Here is a 19,245-nt window from a genome sequence, read left to right as displayed (position 1 = left end):
GATCCCTTCCAATCGGGATTCAGGCCTCACCATGGGACTGAAACTGCCTTGGTCGCGCTGGTCGATGATCTCCGGCGGGCTAGGGACAAAGGTGAGAGCTGTTTCCTAGTTCTGCTGGATCTCTCAGCGGCCTTTGACACCATTGACCATAACATCCTTCTGGACCGTCTAGAGGGGCTGGGAGCTGGGGGCACTGTTATACGGTGGTTCCGCTCCTTTCTCCTGGGCCGTGTCCAGAAAGTGGTGTTGGGGAATGAGTCTTCAGACCCCTGGGCTCTCACGTGTGGGGTGCCTCAGGGTTCCGTCCTCTCCCCCATGCTTTTTAATATCTATATGAAGCCGCTGGGAGAGATCATCAGGGGGTTTGGGCTGGGTGTTCATCAGTATGCAGATGACACCCAGCTCTACCTCTCCTTTAAATCAGAACCAGTGAAGGCGGTGAAGGTCCTGTGTGAGTGCCTGGAGGCGGTTGGATGATGGATGGTGGCTAACAGTTTGAGGTTGAATCCTGACAAGACTGAAGTCCTGTTTTTGGGGGACAGGGGGTGGGTGGGTGTGGGGGATTCCCTGGTCCTGAATGGGGTAACTGTGCCCCTGAAAGACCAGGTGCGCAGCCTGGGAGTCACTTTGGACTCACAGCTGTCCATGGAGGCGCAGGTTACTTCTGTATCCAGGGCAGCTGTCTACCAACTACACCTGGTACGCAGGCTGATACCCTCCCTGCCCACGGACTGTCTCATCAGAGTGGTGCATGCTCTAGTTATCTCCCGCTTGGACTACTGCAACGCGCTCTACGTGGGGCTACGTTTGACGGTGACCCAGAAACTGCAATTAATCCAGAATGCGGCAGCTAGACTGGTGACTGGGAGCGGCCGCCGGGACCACATAACACTGGTTCTGAGAGATCTGCATTGGCTCCCAGTTCGTTTCCGGGCTTTCCTTTCGCTTCCAGGCATATCCGCAACTGAACGTCCTTTCAGCTTTAGCCCAGCCACTTCATCAGCTCTGGATCTACTTGTACTTGTCCTCCGCTCTTCCCCAGTAGCATGTTGGACGCCTTCCGACCTGAGGGGCTCATCTTCCAGTGTCATAACTTTTATATGCCTGTTGTCTTTGTCCATGGAGTTTTCTTGGCAGGGATACTGGAGTGGCTTGCCGGTTCCTCCTCCAGGTGGATCACGTTTGGTCAAAACTCTCCACTATGACCTGTTCATCTTGGGTGCCCTGCTCGGCATAGTTCATAGCTTCTTTGAGTTCTTCAAGCCACTTCGCCACGGCAAGGCAGTGATCCATGAAGGGGAAAGTCCAATGCTGCGAAAGGAAAGTCCAATGCTGTAAAGAAAAATATTGCATAGGAACCTGGAATGTAAGAACCATGAACCTGGGTAAGTTGGATGTGGTCAAAAATGAGATGGCAAGAATAAATATTGACATCCTGGGCATCAGTGAACTAAAATGGACGCGAATGGGCGAATTCAGTTCGGATGACCATCATATCTACTACTGTGGGCAAGAAACCCGCAAAAGAAATGGAGTGGCCCTAATAGTCAACAAAAGAGTGGTGAAAGCTGTACTGGGATGCAATCTCAAAAATGATAGAATGATCTCGATACGAATCCAAGGCAGACCTTTTAACATAACAGTAATAACAGTAATCCAAGTTTATGCACCAACTACTGGTGCTGAAGAAACTGAAATTGACCAATTCTATGAGGACTTACAAGACCTTATAGAAGTGACACCAAAGAAGGATGTTCTTATTATAGGGGATTGGAATGCTAAAGTAGGGAATCAAGAGATAAAAGGAACAACTGGCAAGTTTGGCCTTGGAGATCAAAACGAAGCAGGGCAAAGGCTAATAGAGTTCTGTCAAGAGAACAAGCTGGTCATCACAAACACGCTTTTCCAACAACACAAGAGACGACTCTACACATGGACATCACCAGATGGGCAGCATCGTAATCAGATTGATTATATTCTCTGCAGTCAAAGATGGAGAAGCTCAATACAGTCAGCAGAAACAAGACCTGGAGCTGACTGTGGCTCAGATCATCAGCTTCTTATAGCAAAATTCAAGCTTAAACTGAAGAAAGTAGGAAAAACCACTGGGCCGGTAAGATACAATCTAAATCAAATCCCTTATGAATACACAGTGGAAGTCAGGAACAGGTTTAAGGATTTAGATTTGCTAGACAGAGTGCCTGAAGAACTATGGATGGAGGCTCGCAACATTATACAGGAGGCAGCAACGAAAAACATCCCAATGAAAAGGAAATGCAAGAAAGCAAAGTGGCTGTCCAACAAGGCCTTACAAATAGCGGGGGAGAGAAGGCAAGCAAAATGTGAGGGAGATAGAGAAAGATACAGGAAATTGAATGTAGATTTCCAAAAAATAGCAAGGAGAGACAAGAAGGCCTACTTAAACGAGCAATGCAAAGAAATAGAGGAAAACAACAGAATGGGAAGAACCAGAGATCTGTTCAAGAAAATTAGAGATATGAAAGTAACATTTCGTCCAAAGATTACCATAATAAAGGACAAAAGTGGTAAGGACCTAACAGAAGCAGAAGACATCAAGAAGAGGTGGCAAGAATACACAGAGGAATTATACCAGAAAGATATGGATGTCTCGTACACCCCAGGTAGTGGGGTTGCTGAGCTTGAGCCAGACATCCTGGAGAGTGAAGTCAAATGGGCCTTAGAAAGCACTGCAAATAACAAGGCCAGTGGAAGTGATGGTATTCCAGCTGAACTATTTAAAGTTTTAAAAGATGATGCTGTTAAGGTGCTACACTCAATATGCCAGCAAGTTTGGAAAACTCAGCAGTGGCCAGAGGATTGGAGAAGATCAGTCTACATCCCAATCCCAAAGAAGGGCAGTGCTAAAGAATGCTCCAACTACCACACAATTGCACTCATTTCACACGCTAGCAAGGTTATGCTTAAAATTCTACAAGGAAGGCTCAAGCAGTATGTGGACCGAGAACTCCCAGAAGTGCAAGCTGGATTTAGAAGAGGCAGAGGAACCAGAGACCAAATTGCAAACATGCGCTGGATTATGGAGAAAGCTAGAGAGTTCCAGAAAGACATCTACTTCTGCTTCATTGACTATGCAAAAGCCTTTGACTGTGTCGACCACAGCAAACTATGGCAAGTTCTTAAAGAAATGGGAGTGCCTGATCACCTCATCTGTCTCCTGAGAAATCTCTATGTGGGACAAGAAGCTACAGTTAGAACTGGATATGGAACAACCGATTGGTTCAAAATTGGGAAAGGAGTACGACAAGGCTGTATATTGTCTCCCTGGTTATTTAACTTATATGCAGAATTCATCATGCGAAAGGCTGGGCTGGAGGAATCCCAAGCCGGAATTAAGATCGCTGGAAGAAATATCAAAGCCTCAGACATGCAGATGACACAACCTTGATGGCAGAAAGTGAGGAGGAATTAAAGAACCTTTTAATGAGGGGAAAGAGGAGAGCACAAAATATGGTCTGACGCTCAACATCAAAAAAACGAAGATCATGGCCACTGGGCCCATCACCTCCTGGCAAATAGAAGGGGAAGAAATGGAGGCAGTGAGAGATTTTACTTTCTTGGGCTCCATGATCACTGCAGATGGTGACAGCAGTCACGAAATTAAAAGACGCCTGCTCCTTGGGAGAAAAGCAATGACAAACCTAGACAGCATCTTAAAAAGCAGAGACATCACCTTGCCAACAAAGGTCCGTATAGTAAAAGCCATGGTTTTCCCAGTAGTGATGTATGGAAGTGAAAGCTGGACCATAAAGAATTGATGCTTTTGAATTCTGGTGCTGGAGGAGACTCTTGAGAGTCCCATGGACTGCAAGAAGATCCAACCGATCCATTCTGAAGGAAATCAGCCCTGAGTGCTCACTGGAAGGACAGATCATGAAGCTGAGGCTCCAATACTTTGGCCACCTCATGAGAAGAGAAGACTCCCTGGAAAAGACCCTGATGTTGGGAAAGATGGAGGGCACAAGGAGAAGGGGACGACAGAGGGCAAGATGGTTGGATAGTGTCTTCGAAGCTACAAACATGAGTCTGACCAAACTGCGGGAGGCAGTGGAAGACAGAAGTGCCTGGCGTGCTCTGGTCCATGGGGTCACGAAGAGTCGGACACGACTAAACGACTAAACAACAACACGTTTCCGGGCACAATTCAAAGTGTTAAAGCCCTAAACGGCCTCGGTCCAGTATACCTGAAGGAGCCTCTCCACTCCCATCGTTCAGCCAGGACACTGAGATCCAGCGCCGAGGGCCTTCTGGTGGTTCCCTCATTGCGAGAAGTAAGGTTACAGGGAACCAGTCAGAGGGCCTTCTCGGTAGTGGCGCCCACCCTGTGGAATACCCTCCCTTCAGATGTGAAGGAAATAAGTAGCTACCCTATCTTTAAAAGACATCTGAAGGCAGCCCTGTTTAGGGAAGTTTTTAACATTTAACGCTGTATTGTTTTTAATACTTGATTGGGTGCCGCCCAGAGTGGCTGGGGAAACTCAGCCAGATGGGCGGAGTATAAATAATAAATTATTATTATTATGATACAAGGTCGGGGTCTCTCTTGGTTTCCTTGATGTCTGGGTGGAAGTCCCCCCCCCCCCTTGTTAAGAGGTGTGTGTCAGGGGCTCAGGAGCAGGAGCACAGGGGAGAGAGGAAATGGAGAGCGAAGGGGAAGAATCCGAGGGCAGCGTAGGGGAGTATGACAGTGGCCCGAGAGATTCCATGAGCTTCTCCAGCGAATCAGAAGATTCCCAGAAGGGGGCGCCGATGGTCAGGGCAAGGGGGGTCCCAGGGGGGACGCACCAGAAACAAGGAGCCAGCGGGGAACCCCAAAGCAGCAGCGGGGGATCAGGACCAGTTTCCCCACCAGAGCGTAGTGGGGGGGAAGAGTCACATGTGTCAGGACCAGCGTCTCCTCCAGCGGGGAGAGAAGATGAGTCAGGGCTGACCACGCCTCCATCGGAGAGTGGGGGAACGGAGGGAAGGTCAGTTGCAGCTAGCCTCCCCGAAGGGGGAAGCAGTGACAGCAGCAGTGAAACGGTCAGGAGGAAAGTTGCTGGCTGGGCGCGCGCGCCAAGTTTAAATGTACAGGCGCGAGGGACAGCAGGAGACCCGGATTGGGAACCAGCTCCTAAAGCCCACCGGAGGGAGGGGGAAGGCTCAGGGGATTCAGCGTCAGAAGAGTCTAGAAAGGGCGAGACCCCGACGGACAGGCGGAACCAGAGGCGGAAAGAGCAGAGGAAGAGGTGGAGTAAGGCTAGAGTCTTAAACTGGTGTCTGGGGGGAGGAGACTCAGACGGAGCTTCAGTGGTCTGAAGTTTGAGACGTAGAGCTGTACGCTGCGGCTCTGGAAGTGAAACTGAACTTCAATAAAGACTTCCGTACTTAACAGCGAAGCGGCGTTGGTCCTTTGTGAGCTGGGACCTCGGGCAGCTCTGACAGCGTGTAACATGGAGCAGGGACTTCCGGGTGGCTGCCCCTGTTCTGCATTGCTGCATTGGACTAGGTGACCCCGCAGGTCCCTTCAGATGCTACAGTTCTATGATCCCTGTTCAGATATGGCATGCACCCACTCATTGCAACAGGCGAGAAGCCCCCTGAGAAAGAACTTGCCGTCTTTTCTCGTGTATAAGACGAGGTTTTTTACCCCCAAAATCAAGTGTCAAATTGGGGCTCCTCTTCTACAGGGGGAGTGCTGAGGGGGGACGGGCGCTTGGTTGTAGCCGCCAGGAAGAGATTCCCAGCCATGATTTCTTTGCTGTGAAAAGGGCTGTTGTCGACTGGCAGACGATAGGTGACTTGGTGGTTGATGCCTGCAATTGTGCAATTTGATTAATGGCTCCCTCCCCCCAAATAAAGCTCAACCACTCTGGGCAACCCCTCCCCAAAAAAGCTTAACAAGTCTTGGCAATCTGCCCCCATTTTCTAAATTTTGAGTGCCCAAAAATAGGGGGCGTCTTATATATGGGGGCGTGTTATACATGGAAAAATACGGTACCTTTCCCTCTCATCCGCCTCATTTACTCACCTCTCTCTCTCTCTCTCTCTCTCTCTCTCTCTCTCTCTCTCTTTCTGAAGAACTCTCTGATGAAAACTTTGAGTACTTGTGGATGGGTAAGAAGATCCTGGGAGGAAGAACCATCAGAGAAGCCTTGGAGATGATGGATGAAAGGGAGATTTTGGACACCATCCTCCAACACCTCCAGCCACCTCCCCAGGTATTATTGTGGGGTATAATAAGTTAACTGTGTACAGACGCTTCAGGTTACATACGCTTCAGGTTACAGACGCCGCTAACCCAGAAATAGTACCTTGGGTTAAGAACTGCCATCGGCTCAGGGGCAAGAGGGGAAAAGCCGGGTGGATTACAAAGAGCCCCCAAAGATCGTGGGAAGCAGCACTTCCTCAGAGGAGGAAGGAGAGGAGATGCAGGGGTCGGAGGAGGCAAGGCGGTGCCAGGACACCTTGCCTGAGCAAAGCGGGGAGGAGGGGGGTCCCCCATTACCCAAGCCTTCCTTGCGCAGTAGGCCTCTGCGCAGAGAGGGGAGGCGCAGACTGTGCTGGGGAAGGTTGAAGGGCCGCCCACTCTCAGATTCTGCCCGTGAATGAGCAAGACACGGAATAGAGGCGCTCTGCATTCTAAAGGTTTTGATCAGTAAGAAGAAAGCTGGAAAACAGACTCTTGAGCCATATTTCCTGATTGCTCTCAAGCAACCAACCGATACCTCTAACAGTGGTGCTTCAGGTTAAGAACAGTTTCAGGTTAAGAACGGACCTCTGGAACGAATTAAGTTCTTAACCTGAGGTACCACTGTATATTTGGACAACTTTTCTGCTGTACCTTATTGGAAGGATAAAAATAATCATTTCCTTAATAAGAATTTAAACAATTTATTTAACTAAAACAATAACATTATAGCATATATATCCATGTTTGTTAACTGATGTGGTTAAACATTTTTTTAAAAAAAATTCTTAAAATGAATTTTAGCATATATGAAAAACTTAAAATAAATCCTTACTTCCCAGTGAATAGCTGTTGGACTATAATGCAACTTAAAAAGAAAAATATATTTCGAAAGATTTTTCCTCCAAAAGCATTTTATTTTAGAAATCCAATTTAATTTTTTAAAAAATGTGATTTAAATCAAAGAAATCCATTTAAAAAAAATAAAAATGGGTCATTGATTTTTATCCACCCTGGTCTGATGTTGCGCAGCGTGAACCAGGATTTCCCAACCTGGTGCCCTCTAAATGTTCTGGACCATATGCTGCCTGGGGCTGGTGGGAGCATGTAGAAGGGTTCAAGTTGAGGGGAACTGCCATGAACTATCACAGGCAAAGGCAAACTCGGCCCTCCAGCTGTTTTGGGACTACAGCTCCCATCATCCCTAGCTAACAGGACCAGCGGGTCAGGGGTGATGGGCATTGGAGTCCCCAAACAGGTGGAGGGCCGTGTTTGCCTAGGCCTGAACTATTGGGAGCCCAGCTTGGAGGAAGGTCCTATTTGCAGATGCAAGAGACGACTTTCCCCTGGTGAGAAGGAGTGGTGGCCGCCAGTCTGGGGGGCTTGAAAAGAGGACCAGGCAAATTTGGGAAAGCAGAGAAGGCGACCAGTGCAGGATCTGTAGACCGGAAGAAGAACCAATCCATGAACTTGATTTGGTGGGGTGACTTGGACCCCAGGAAATGTTGCATTTTTTTTCTTTAACTTTTGCAACTGATCGTTCCCGATATCTGGGAACGTTTGAGAACCCGATATTGTGCAGTAAAAGTTTTCGTGACTGTATTGTGCCTGATATGGCCAATATTTCCTCTTCGCTCTCAAGAGCAGTTAATTTGCCAGGCCTGGGCATTTGGCAGAGCAGGCAAGCAAATACTTTATGCAACAGAAAATTTAATAAATAATCATACTGGGAGTGGTATTGTCTGTTTGTTATTATGGTATGTATTTTTGAGTTTTTATATTGTAAACCGCCCTGTGATCTTCGGATGAAGGGCAGTACAGAAATTTAATAAATAATAGTAATAGCCACAATGCCTAGATTCTGTTTGTTCATGGCAGGAAACAAAGTGCTTTAAATGAATGGTGTGTCTCCCAGTCCAGAGGATTTATTTAATCTTCTTTGGAGTGTTACTTTAAAAAAGAAGAAGAATTGATTGCAATAGATTTTACTCCAAATGATTTTTGCAATAAGTCTATTTCTAGGCATGTGGGGTTTTTTTTAGAGAAGACAAGTGGCAGATAGATGGCAACTGTTCTCTAGACAAGAAACATGACACTTTTCTTCATTTTATTCCCAGCAGAATACATCCAAACCTGGACACAACAAGGTAAGTCCTTGTCGCGAATTCCTCGCGGCACTTTTAGCAGAATGCTCAGAGTCCCAGGTTCTTTAGTGCAGTATCTGACCCAGCACTTCCACAGAGAGTATTGGATCTGTAGCCTTATTGGAGTTCACTGATTGGGTCTGCGTTGCTCCGGGACAGGAGGAAGGAAGCCAAATGACACCGAGGTTGATTCAAAGAAGAAAGAGTTTATTCTGCTTTCCGGATAGCAGAAGGTACTTGCGTGATTAAGTCCACAGCAAGTCCAAAGAAATGACAAGTTTCATGCAGTATATATATCCTCCAGGCACCCTCTCCCTCCTTCCAACCACATCAGCTTATGTACGCAGGTTGACATCACATATGTTCTTGCTCTGGTATTCTTAACCATAAAAGGGTGTTCCTTTCTGTACTTCTGACCATAAAAGGATCTTCCTCTTCCTACTCTTATCTGGGAGGAATAGGTCATAATCTCCGGGAACACGCTCTGGTGCTGTTCCCAGATTGGGTCTGTGTGTCTTTTGTGGTCAGCACATAAGATAAGGCACACACGCATCATCCCTGCTCTACTGGAACTTGGCAAGGTCACTCATTGCCGCCACAGACTGATAAGGGAGAGAGCTTCGAGCACAGCCGGGTTTTTGTTTATACATTGACTCAGAGCTCAAGTTAATGGATTTTAGCTAAGGAAAAATAGGGATTTTGGTGCAGTTTTCAAACTGCCTTCACAGTCAGTTTTGGGTTTGGGAAACCCATTCCTTCACATCAGCCTGTTGCAAACTGAAGCCTGCAGACTTACTTGCACAGCATCCTGTGAATCCCAACACTCCTCCTTAAGTCAAAGGCTTGAGACCTAATAATTCTCTTAGGTCTCGAAATTTAGGAGCATCCAAACATTTTGTATACAAATCTGCCACATTACATTTTGTGTTACAGTGCTGTACCTTGAACACATTTCTTTCCAAAGCATTTTTCACATTTCCGTATCTTATAGCAATATGTTTGCTCTTGCTCTTAAAGTTCTGTTGGTTAGCAAGCTGTTGTGCAGCCATGTTGTCACTGAGCACAGAGATTGGCATTTCAGAAGGTATTCCAAGCTCTTTTGTTAGGCAAGCAAACCACTCTACTTGTGACATACATTCGCTTATGGCTGAGTACTCTGCTTCACAAGTACTTGTGGCAACAAATGTTTGTTTCTGGGATTTCCACTGAACCAGGGCATTTCCAATATATATGGCATAGCCAGTGGTAGACTTTCCATTTTCTCTGTCTCCCCAGCTGGCATCAGTATATGCATACACTTGCTGATCATATCCTGTATCCAGCACCAGTTTGTAATCTTTTGTGCCTTTCAGATACCTTAGGATTCTTTTAAGTGCTACCCAATCTCTCTGAGCCAGGTCTGCACTTCTTTGGCTTAACATGTGCACTGCCAATGTTATGTCGGGTCTCGTCCAGCAACTTAAATATAACAGAAAACCTAACAAAGAATGAAACACAGTTGCATTCTCACATTTTTGTCCTTCTGGTTCATTTTTGTACTGTTTAGTTATGGGAGTGTCAACCTCATTTGCCCTCTCCATTCCATATGTCTTCAGTAACTTTTCGATTTTTTCCTTCTGACTCAGAGAGTAGACGCCCTCTTCATTTCTCTGAACCTCTACTCCTAAGTAATTCTGAATCTCTCCCAAATACTTCAGTTTGTATTTGTTACCTAGGCTGTTTATAAACCAAGACCCTTGCTTTAGTGCAGTTGTTATTAGACAGATATCATCAACATACAAAAGTAAATAACAAACGCTTCCTTGCACCATTGCTGAATATAAACAGGAATCAGCCAGGCTTTGTTTGAATCCCATCTTTTTCAAAGTTGTGTCTATGCATTCATGCCATAGACGTGCACTTTGGTGTAAACCATATAGTGCCCTTTGCAGCTTTAACACCATGCTGTCTTTTTCCAGCTCATAACCTGGTATTTGCTGTAAATACACCTCGGCGTCAATAGGAGCATTTAGATATGCTGAGGCAACATCAAAATGATTAACTTTTAACCCCCTCAGACTTGCCATTGCTAAAACTGATTTTACTGTTTCAGCCTTTGCTCTTGGGGCAAACACTTCATCATAATGTATCATTTTCCTTTGTGTAAAGCCCCTTGCAACCAGCCTGGCTTTCCTCTGACAACTACCATCAGCCAGCTTTTTCACTTTAAAAACCCACTTACAGCTTATGGGCTTTTTACCTTCAGGCAATTCTGTAGGTGTCAGCATTGCCCTTGAGCCAGTGTCACCAACTGGACTCATCCACTTCAGCCCCAACTGAGCTAGGCGAGCTGGGTAGCACTTCCAGAGACCACCTTCTGCACAGGAACAGGTCAAAGTGCTGTGGAATCACAGCTTAGAGTTGTGAGCACCAGATTCACTTCCACAAGAAGACAGTCGTCGCACAGCAGAGTATAGCAGAGTACAGCAGAGCATAAATGACTCGGAGAACAGCTCTGTAGAATATCTTCTTTATTCTATCTACAACTATAATACACAACTATATACAGAGCTAAATGAGGTCTAAACGAAAATGAATGCTGAACTGCACTGAGTGTCTGCAGCTGCTCTTAGCAGCAACCTTACCTATACACATGATCTCTCTCTAACACTCAGTCTCTCTCTCCGACACTTTGATGTGAGGCTGGAGCGGAATAAATAGAGAGCAAAAACCGCCCCCTCCTCTCTGGAGAATCAGCAGAGAACATCAGCAGATTCTTGGATATGGGAGGGGTGAAATCTCCTCAGTAGGTACAAACACATTGTTATTTAGCAGAGAGTTATACTTTGCCTGCATTGCCTTTAACCACACCTCTTTCTCTAGAGTAGGTAACTCTTGCACTTCTTCAAAGTTTGCTGGCTCAGTTACACAAACCTGGTTTATGGTGGCTGGGAACCCATAATGGGCTGGAGGTTGGCCTTTATTACTTCTTTCAGACCTCCTTGGTTCATTAATCTCACCCCCTGGGCTACCTTCAGGACTGCTTTTGGGGTGGATTGACTCTGGAGATTTACCTCCTCCTGTCCCTGTTGCACTTTCTCTCCCCCCCCCCCCCCGTTCCATGCTAGCAGCTGGAGAAAAATGCTCAGTCTTTACCTCCTCCCTTTCAATTTCTCTGGGAGAGCTGCCAATTCTTAGCTTTCTTTCAACGGCCTTATCAGGTACGCTTGGCAGTAAAACTTTTTCTGGCAGCAGGTTTGCATGTATCTTGGGCCAATTTCTTTGCTCATTAAAGCTGGCTGACCAACTATAACTCAAAAGATTTTTATCATCTTCAAACCTGTAGGCTTTCGTACCGCTTTCATACCCAAGAAATAGCAACTGCTGTGCCCTTTTCCCACCTTTTCTTCGGTTTTTTTATAGGTATGTCAACCCGTGCCTTTGTCCCAAAGATTCTCAAATGTTGCAAACTGGGACTTTTGTTATAGAGAATCTTATAGGGTATGTCATCTAGTACCCTTGACCACAAACAATTTCCAATATAATTCGCTGTCTTAATACTCTCAGTCCAGTATTTAATTGGAAGATTTGCATCTGCCAACAATGCTTTCATTTGTGTCTGCAAGACACCTCCCCTACGCTCTGCTACTCCATTCTCCTGAGGAGTCGCCACATTGGTAAGCCTATGTTTAATCCCTTGGGATCGCAACCAGTTTCTTAGGGAGCTTGCCATAAATTCTCCTCCCCTGTCTGTCTGAATAGAGCACACCTTTTGGCCAAGTTGTCTTTCTATCCTTCTTACCCAGAACTTCAAAGTTTGGGCAACATCAGATTTTTGCTTTAATGGATAGACCCAGCCAAATCTAGAATAGTCATCCACTAGGATCAAACAATACTTGTTGCGGGAGACACTTGGTGGAAAAGGACCAGTTACATCAGCATGAACCAACTCCAGTGGTTTTTTTTGTTTCTCTCTGGCTTGCTCTTGCTACTGGGCAAGCCCTGCTTTTAACCTCCTTGCAGATATTGCAGTCTAAGTAATTATCACAACTTATAATGTTTTTCATCCCCCCACACAACTCCAATGTTTTGTTCAGCACCTTAAAGCTGGCATGAGCCAGACGCCTGTGCAGCAGATGAATATGCATATCATGGGTCGGGACATTTTGCACATTCACAACCTTAGACTCACACTGCAGTACATACATGACACTGCAAGCAATAGCCTCCAGAAGATCAAAAGAGATTACGAGGCTCTGGGCAGGAAATTGAAGCAATTAAATGCACAAATTGTCATCTCATCTGTCCTCCCAGTTGAACGACGTGGCCCAGGGAGAGAGGGAAAAATAGTGGAAGTGAACAACTGGCTTCGCAAATGGTGTAAACAGGAACGGTTTGGATTCTTAGATCACGGAATGCAGCTTCTTGAAGATGGACTTCTGGCAAGCGATGGGCTGCACCTCACAACGGTTGGGAGGAATGTTTTTGCAAAAAATCTCAGAAACCTCATCAGGAGGGCTTTAAACTGACTAATGTGGGGGAGGGAGACAGTGCTCCTGAAGGTAAGAGTCTATCAATTGATGAAGATGATCATCCAAATGTCATAGACCGAATGGAGCAAACAGCACGCAGACCTAGTGGTGGGAGGAAAAAATCCTTAAATAAGAGACACGGGGGAATGATTAATGGACTTCAATGTCTGTACACTAATGCGCAAAGTATGGGAAATAAACAAGATGAGCTTGAGCTCTTGGTACAGCAAACTAAATATGACATAATAGGCATCACTGAAACATGGTGGGATAAGTCCCACGATTGGAATGTAATAATGGAGGGATACAATCTATTTCAGAGAAACAGACCAGACAAGAAAGGAGGAGGAGTGGCGTTATATGTCAGGGATGTGTATACCTGTGAAGAGATCCAAGATTTAGAACCTCAAAGCCAAAGTGAGAGCATTTGGGTCAAAATTAAGGGAGAGAAGAATAACAGTGACCTCATTGTGGGAGTTTACTATAGATCCCCAAGCCAAACGGAGGACATAGATGATGCCTTCCTGGAACAGATGGCCAAGCATGCAAAAGGAAGGGAGATAGTAGTAATGGGGGACTTCAATTACCCGGATATTTGTTGGATGTCAAACTCAGCCAAGAGCATAAGGTCAAACAGATTCCTCACTGGCCTTGCAGACAACTTCATTGTCCAGAAAGTGGGAGAAGCTACAAGAAGAACAGCCATTTTAGATCTGGTCCTAACCAATGTTGATGACCTGGTTAGTGGGGTAGAAGTGGAAGGATCATTAGGCGCGAGTGATCATGTTCTTCTGAAGTTTACTATACAGCGGAAAGGAGCAGCCAAGCATACTAGGACTCAATTTCTCGACTTTAAGAAAGCCGACTTCATAAAACTTAGGGAAGTGCTGGGTGAGATCCCATGGACAGTAATACTAAAAGGAAAGGGAGTTCATGATGGCTGGGAGTTTGTTAAGAGGGAGATAGTAAAAGCACAACTTCAGGCAATACCAATGAGACGGAAACATGGAAGGTGCCTAAAGAAGCCAGGGTGGCTATCTAAAGAACTTTTAACTGAGTTAAGATTAAAAAAGGATGTGTACAAAAAATGGAAAAGGGGGGAAACCACCAAAGAGGAATTCAAACAAATAGCCAGCACGTGTAGACACAAAGTCAGAAAAGCTAAAGCACAGAATGAACTCAGGCTTGCTAGAGAGGTTAAAAACAACAAAAAAGGCTTTTATGGGTATGTTCGTAGCAAAAGGAAGAACAAAGAAACAGTGGGGTCACTCAGAGGAGAAGATGGTGAAATGCAAACAGGGGACACAGAAAGGGCTGAACTCCTCAATGCCTTCTTTGCCTCAGTCTTCTCCGATAAAGAAAACAATGCCCGACCTGAAGAATTTGGAGCAAATGATTCAGCAGAGGAAACACAGCCCAGAATAACTAAGGAGATAGTACAAGAATACTTGGCTAGTCTAGATGTATTCAAGTCTCCAGGGCCAGATGAACTGCATCCAAGAGTATTAAAAGAACTGGCAGATGTGATCTCAGAACCACTGGCAGTCATCTTTGAGAATTCCTGGAGAACAGGCGAAGTCCCGGCAGACTGGAGGAGGGCAAATGTTGTCCCTATTTTCAAAAAGGGGAAAAGAGAGGACCCAAATAATTACCGCCCAGTCAGTCTGACATCAATACCAGGGAAGATTCTGGAGCAGATCATTAAGCAAACAGTCTGTGAGCACCTGGAAAGGAATGCTGTGATCACCAATAGTCAGCATGGATTTCTGAAAAATAAGTCATGTCAGACTAACCTGATCTCGTTTTTTGACAGAATTACAAGCCTGGTAGATGAAGGGAACGCAGTGGATGTAGCCTACCTTGATTTCAGCAAGGCATTTGACAAGGTGCCCCATGATATTCTTGTAAAGAAGCTGGTAAAATGCGGTCTTGACTATGCTACCACTCAGTGGATTTGTAACTGGCTGACTGACCGAACCCAAAGGGTGCTCATCAATGGTTCCTCTTCATCCTGGAGAAGAGTGACTAGTGGGGTGCCACAGGGTTCTGTCTTGGGCCCGGTCTTATTCAACATCTTTATCAACGACTTGGATGATGGACTCAAGGGCATCCTGATCAAATTTGCAGATGACACCAAACTGGGAGGGGTGGCTAACACCCCAGAGGACAGGAACACACTTCAAAACGACCTTGACAGATTAGAGAACTGGGCCAAAACAAACAAGATGAATTTTAACAGGGAGAAATGTAAAGTATTGCACTTGGGCAAAAAAAATGAGAGGCACAAATACAAGATGGGTGACACCTGGCTTGAGAGCACTACATGTGAAAAGGATCTAGGAGTCTTGGTTGACCACAAACTTGACATGAGCCAACAGTGTGACGCGGCAGCTAAAAAAGCCAATGCAATTCTGGGCTGCATCAATAGGAGTATCGCATCTAGATCAAGGGAAGTAATAGTGCCACTGTATTCTGCTCTGGTCAGACCTCACCTGGAGTACTGTGTCCAGTTCTGGGCACCACAGTTCAAGAAGGACATTGACAAACTGGAACGTGTCCAGAGGAGGGCAACCAAAATGGTCAAAGGCCTGGAAACGATGCCTTATGAGGAACGGCTAAGGGAGCTGGGCATGTTTAGCCTGGAGAAGAGGAGGTTAAGGGGTGATATGATAGCCATGTTCAAATATATAAAAGGATGTCACATAGAGGAGGGAGAAAGGTTGTTTTCTGCTGCTCCAGAGAAGCGGACACGGAGCAATGGATCCAAACTACAAGAAAGAAGATTCCACCTAAACATGAGGAAGAACTTCCTGACAGTAAGAGCTGTTCGACAGTGGAATTTGCTGCCAAGGAGTGTGGTGGAGTCTCCTTCTTTGGAGGTCTTTAAGCAGAGGCTTGACAACCATATGTCAGGAGTGCTCTGATGGTGTTTCCTGCTTGGCAGGGGGTTGGACTCGATGGCCCTTGTGGTCTCTTCCAACTCTATGATTCTATGATTCTATGATTCTATATTAGTTCTAAGGTTAGCATTTGCCAATACTGCCCCATTTGGCTTTATCTGGCACTGATCTCCCACAAAGTTTACTTCAAAGCCCGCTTTTGCTAAGTCAGGAATACTCAGGAGATTGTTTTGCAAACTAGGCACACACAACACATTCCTGAATGTGTGTCCCAGCTGTGGGAACACAATCTCCCCCTCACAGACTATATTAGCTTTCTGGCCTGAGGCAAGACTTACATGGTTTTGTTGGAAGCCCTAGCATCAGTTAGCAATGCTTTTCTTTTACAAAAAGTTTGAGAAGCTCCGCTGTCCAGAACCCACAGCTCTTCATTTTCTTGGCCATCTGCAGACACCCAAGTGTTAGACTCTCTCTGCTGCCTCCTGTGCTTCTGCTGTTTTTGTTGTTTCCTCGGGCAGTCCCGAAGCAGATGTCCACTGGACTTGCAGCAAAAACACCTTTTTAGTTTGTTGACCACCAGCTGGTCTGCAGCAGCTCCTCCTGGTTGTTTCTCCGGCTCCTGACACCTCTACTCTTCCCGGCTGTTCCCTCTGGGATGCTCCAACAGCTGGACTGAGGTGATCTTTTGCTCTGAACGCCTGTTCTCCTCTGCATACAACCGTCCGGTAACGTATTCCAGAGTCAGCTTATCAGTCTCTACCGACTCGAGGGAATTGACCAGCATATCATAGCTGTCATCAAGGGAACTCAGGACTATAAAGACTTTGTCCTCTTCCCCCACAGGCCTCCCTCTTAAGACTAGCTCCTGGAAACAGCCTGTTAGGAATTTTATCTTCCGACACCGGTACGTTCTCCTGGTCAGTGTTATCAGCGAGCCAGCTGTCTCTCGCACATGGACAGCCTTGAGCGCATTCCACGCCTCACTTGCTGTCACCTTATCAGCTACATAGATTAGCTGGCTGTCGTCCACTCCAAGGATGATCGTAGCCAAGGCTTTCTCATCCTTTTCATCCTCCTCAGGGGGCTGCGGTGGATCTTCCACCACTTTCCACAGGCCCTCACACTTGAGGAAGTGTTGCATGCGGACTGACCAGATCCTGTAGTTTGTGGCCGTCAGCTTCTCCAGCAACACGCCAGCTCTGGACTGCTCCATCCCTGCAGCTCCCCTCCAGCACCCACGGCTAGATAACTGCCACCTGTACTCATGCGCAGCGGAAGCGTGCTGGGCCCATAACCCTGTCACGAATTCCTCGCGGCGCTTTTAGCAGAATGCTCAGAGTCCCAGGTTCTTTAGTGCAGTATTCATTATTGTGAGCTAAATATATATTTTTTTTGGGGGAATTTATTTGTCCTGTCTTCACGCTTTTTATGATGGAGGACCGCTGTAGTCAGCCCCAACGACACGTTCTCAAGATGGAGGGTGAGGGAACAGCTGCAGTCGCCTGTGGTTCCTGCGCAATGTTTGCCATCTTGCCAAAGGTTGCAGGCAGCTTTACCTGCAGCAATTGCATGTTGATTGCCCTCTTAAAAGACAAAGTCCAGCAACTGGAGGAACGTGTAGCTACGCTCCAAAGAATTAGAGAGCTGGAGCTCTTCTTGGAAGCAACAGAGCACACCGTCTCCACCAAGGAGGAGACAGGGGACTCCCCTGAGAAGGAGGCTAGTTCACCAACACAGGAGCCAGATATATGGAGAAACGTGACTCAAAGAAGTAGGAGGCCCAGGGTTCGCTCTGATTGTTTAGAAATACACAATCGCTTTGAGGTCCTCTCCCCTAGCATGGAAGACGAAGAGCAGACTCCATTTGAGGATCTCTCCCTCATTAACAGTCGATCAGGTATATGAAGACGAGCAGCAAAGTCAGCCCTCAGGGAATGTGCAGGCGACCTTGGAACGGACAGCTCACGGAAGAACCCCGACCAGACCTTAGAGGAGGCGTGTGGTGGTGATAGGGGATTCCCTACTGAGGGGAACAGAAGCAGTTATCTGTGGGCCTGACAAGATGTCTCGGGAAGTGTGCTGTCTCCCCGGGGCTAAGATCCAAGATGTAACTGAACGACTGCAAGGAATCATAAAACCCACTGACAAATGCCCCTTCCTCTTGGTTCATGTGGGAACCAATGACACTGCAAGCAATAGCCTCCAGAAGATCAAAAGAGATTACGAGGCTCTGGGCAGGAAATTGAAGCAATTAAATGCACAAATTGTCATCTCATCTGTCCTCCCAGTTGAACGACGTGGCCCAGGGAGAGAGGGAAAAATAGTGGAAGTGAACAACTGGCTTCGCAAATGGTGTAAACAGGAACGGTTTGGATTCTTAGATCACGGAATGCAGCTTCTTGAAGATGGACTTCTGGCAAGCGATGGGCTGCACCTCACAACGGTTGGGAGGAATGTTTTTGCAAAAAATCTCAGAAACCTCATCAGGAGGGCTTTAAACTGACTAATGCGGGGGAGGGAGACAGTGCTCCTGAAGGTAGGAGTCTATCAATTGATGAAGATGATCATCCAAATGTCATAGACCGAATGGAGCAAACAGCACGCAGACCTAGTGGTGGGAGGAAAAAATCCTTAAATAAGAGACACGGGGGAATGATTAATGGACTTCAATGTCTGTACACTAATGCGCAAAGCATGGGAAATAAACAAGATGAGCTTGAGCTCTTGGTGCAGCAAACTAAATATGACATAATAGGAATCACTGAAACCTGGTGGGATAAGTCCCACGATTGGAATGTAATAATGGAGGGATACAATCTATTTCAGAGGAACAGACCAGACAAGAAAGGAGGAGGAGTGTCAGGGATGTGTATACCTGTGAAGAGATCCAAGATTTAGAACCTCAAAGCCAAAGTGAGAGCATTTGGGTCAAAATAAAGGGAGAGAGGAATAACAGTGACCTCATTGTGGGAGTTTACTATAGATCCCCAAGCCAAACAGAGGACATAGATGATGCCTTCCTGGAACAGATGGCCAAGCATGCAAAAGGAAGGGAGATAGTAGTAATGGGGGACTTCAATTACCCGGATATTTGTTGGATGTCAAACTCAGCCAAGAGCATAAGGTCAAACAGATTCCTCACTGGCCTTGCAGACAACTTCATTGTCCAGAAAGTGGGAGAAGCAACAAGAGGAACAGCCATTTTAGATCTGGTCCTAACCAATGTTGATGACCTGGTTAGTGGGGTAGAAGTGGAAGGATCATTAGGCGCGAGTGATCGTGCTCTTCTGAAGTTTACTATACAGCGGAAAGGAGCAGCCAAGCATACTAGGACACAATTTCTCGACTTTAAGAAAGCCGACTTCATAAAACTTAGGGAAGTGCTGGGTGAGATCCCATGGACAGTAATACTAAAAGGAAAGGGAGTTCATGATGGCTGGGAGTTTGTTAAGAGGGAGATAGTAAAAGCACAACTTCAGGCA

The 19,245-nt window shown here is 46.3% G+C and overlaps 1 protein-coding gene across 1 annotated transcript in view; it reads left to right on the top strand.

The window, feature by feature from the left end:
* Nucleotides 1-19,245, top strand: part of LOC128413490 (uncharacterized) — a 73,631-nt gene that overhangs the window by 14,705 nt on the left and 39,681 nt on the right. Inside the window, exon 3 of the mRNA XM_053387490.1 lies at nt 6,100-6,239. Within this exon, the coding sequence (XP_053243465.1) occupies nt 6,100-6,239 (140 nt within the window). The remainder of the gene's footprint in view (nt 1-6,099; nt 6,240-19,245) is intronic.

The sequence above is a fragment of the Podarcis raffonei genome, chromosome 5 (genome assembly GCF_027172205.1).
Source record: "Podarcis raffonei isolate rPodRaf1 chromosome 5, rPodRaf1.pri, whole genome shotgun sequence".
Classification (NCBI taxonomy): domain Eukaryota; kingdom Metazoa; phylum Chordata; class Lepidosauria; order Squamata; family Lacertidae; genus Podarcis; species Podarcis raffonei.
The sequence above is the reverse complement of the archived record's forward strand: the minus strand, read 5'-3'. Positions and strand labels throughout refer to the sequence as shown.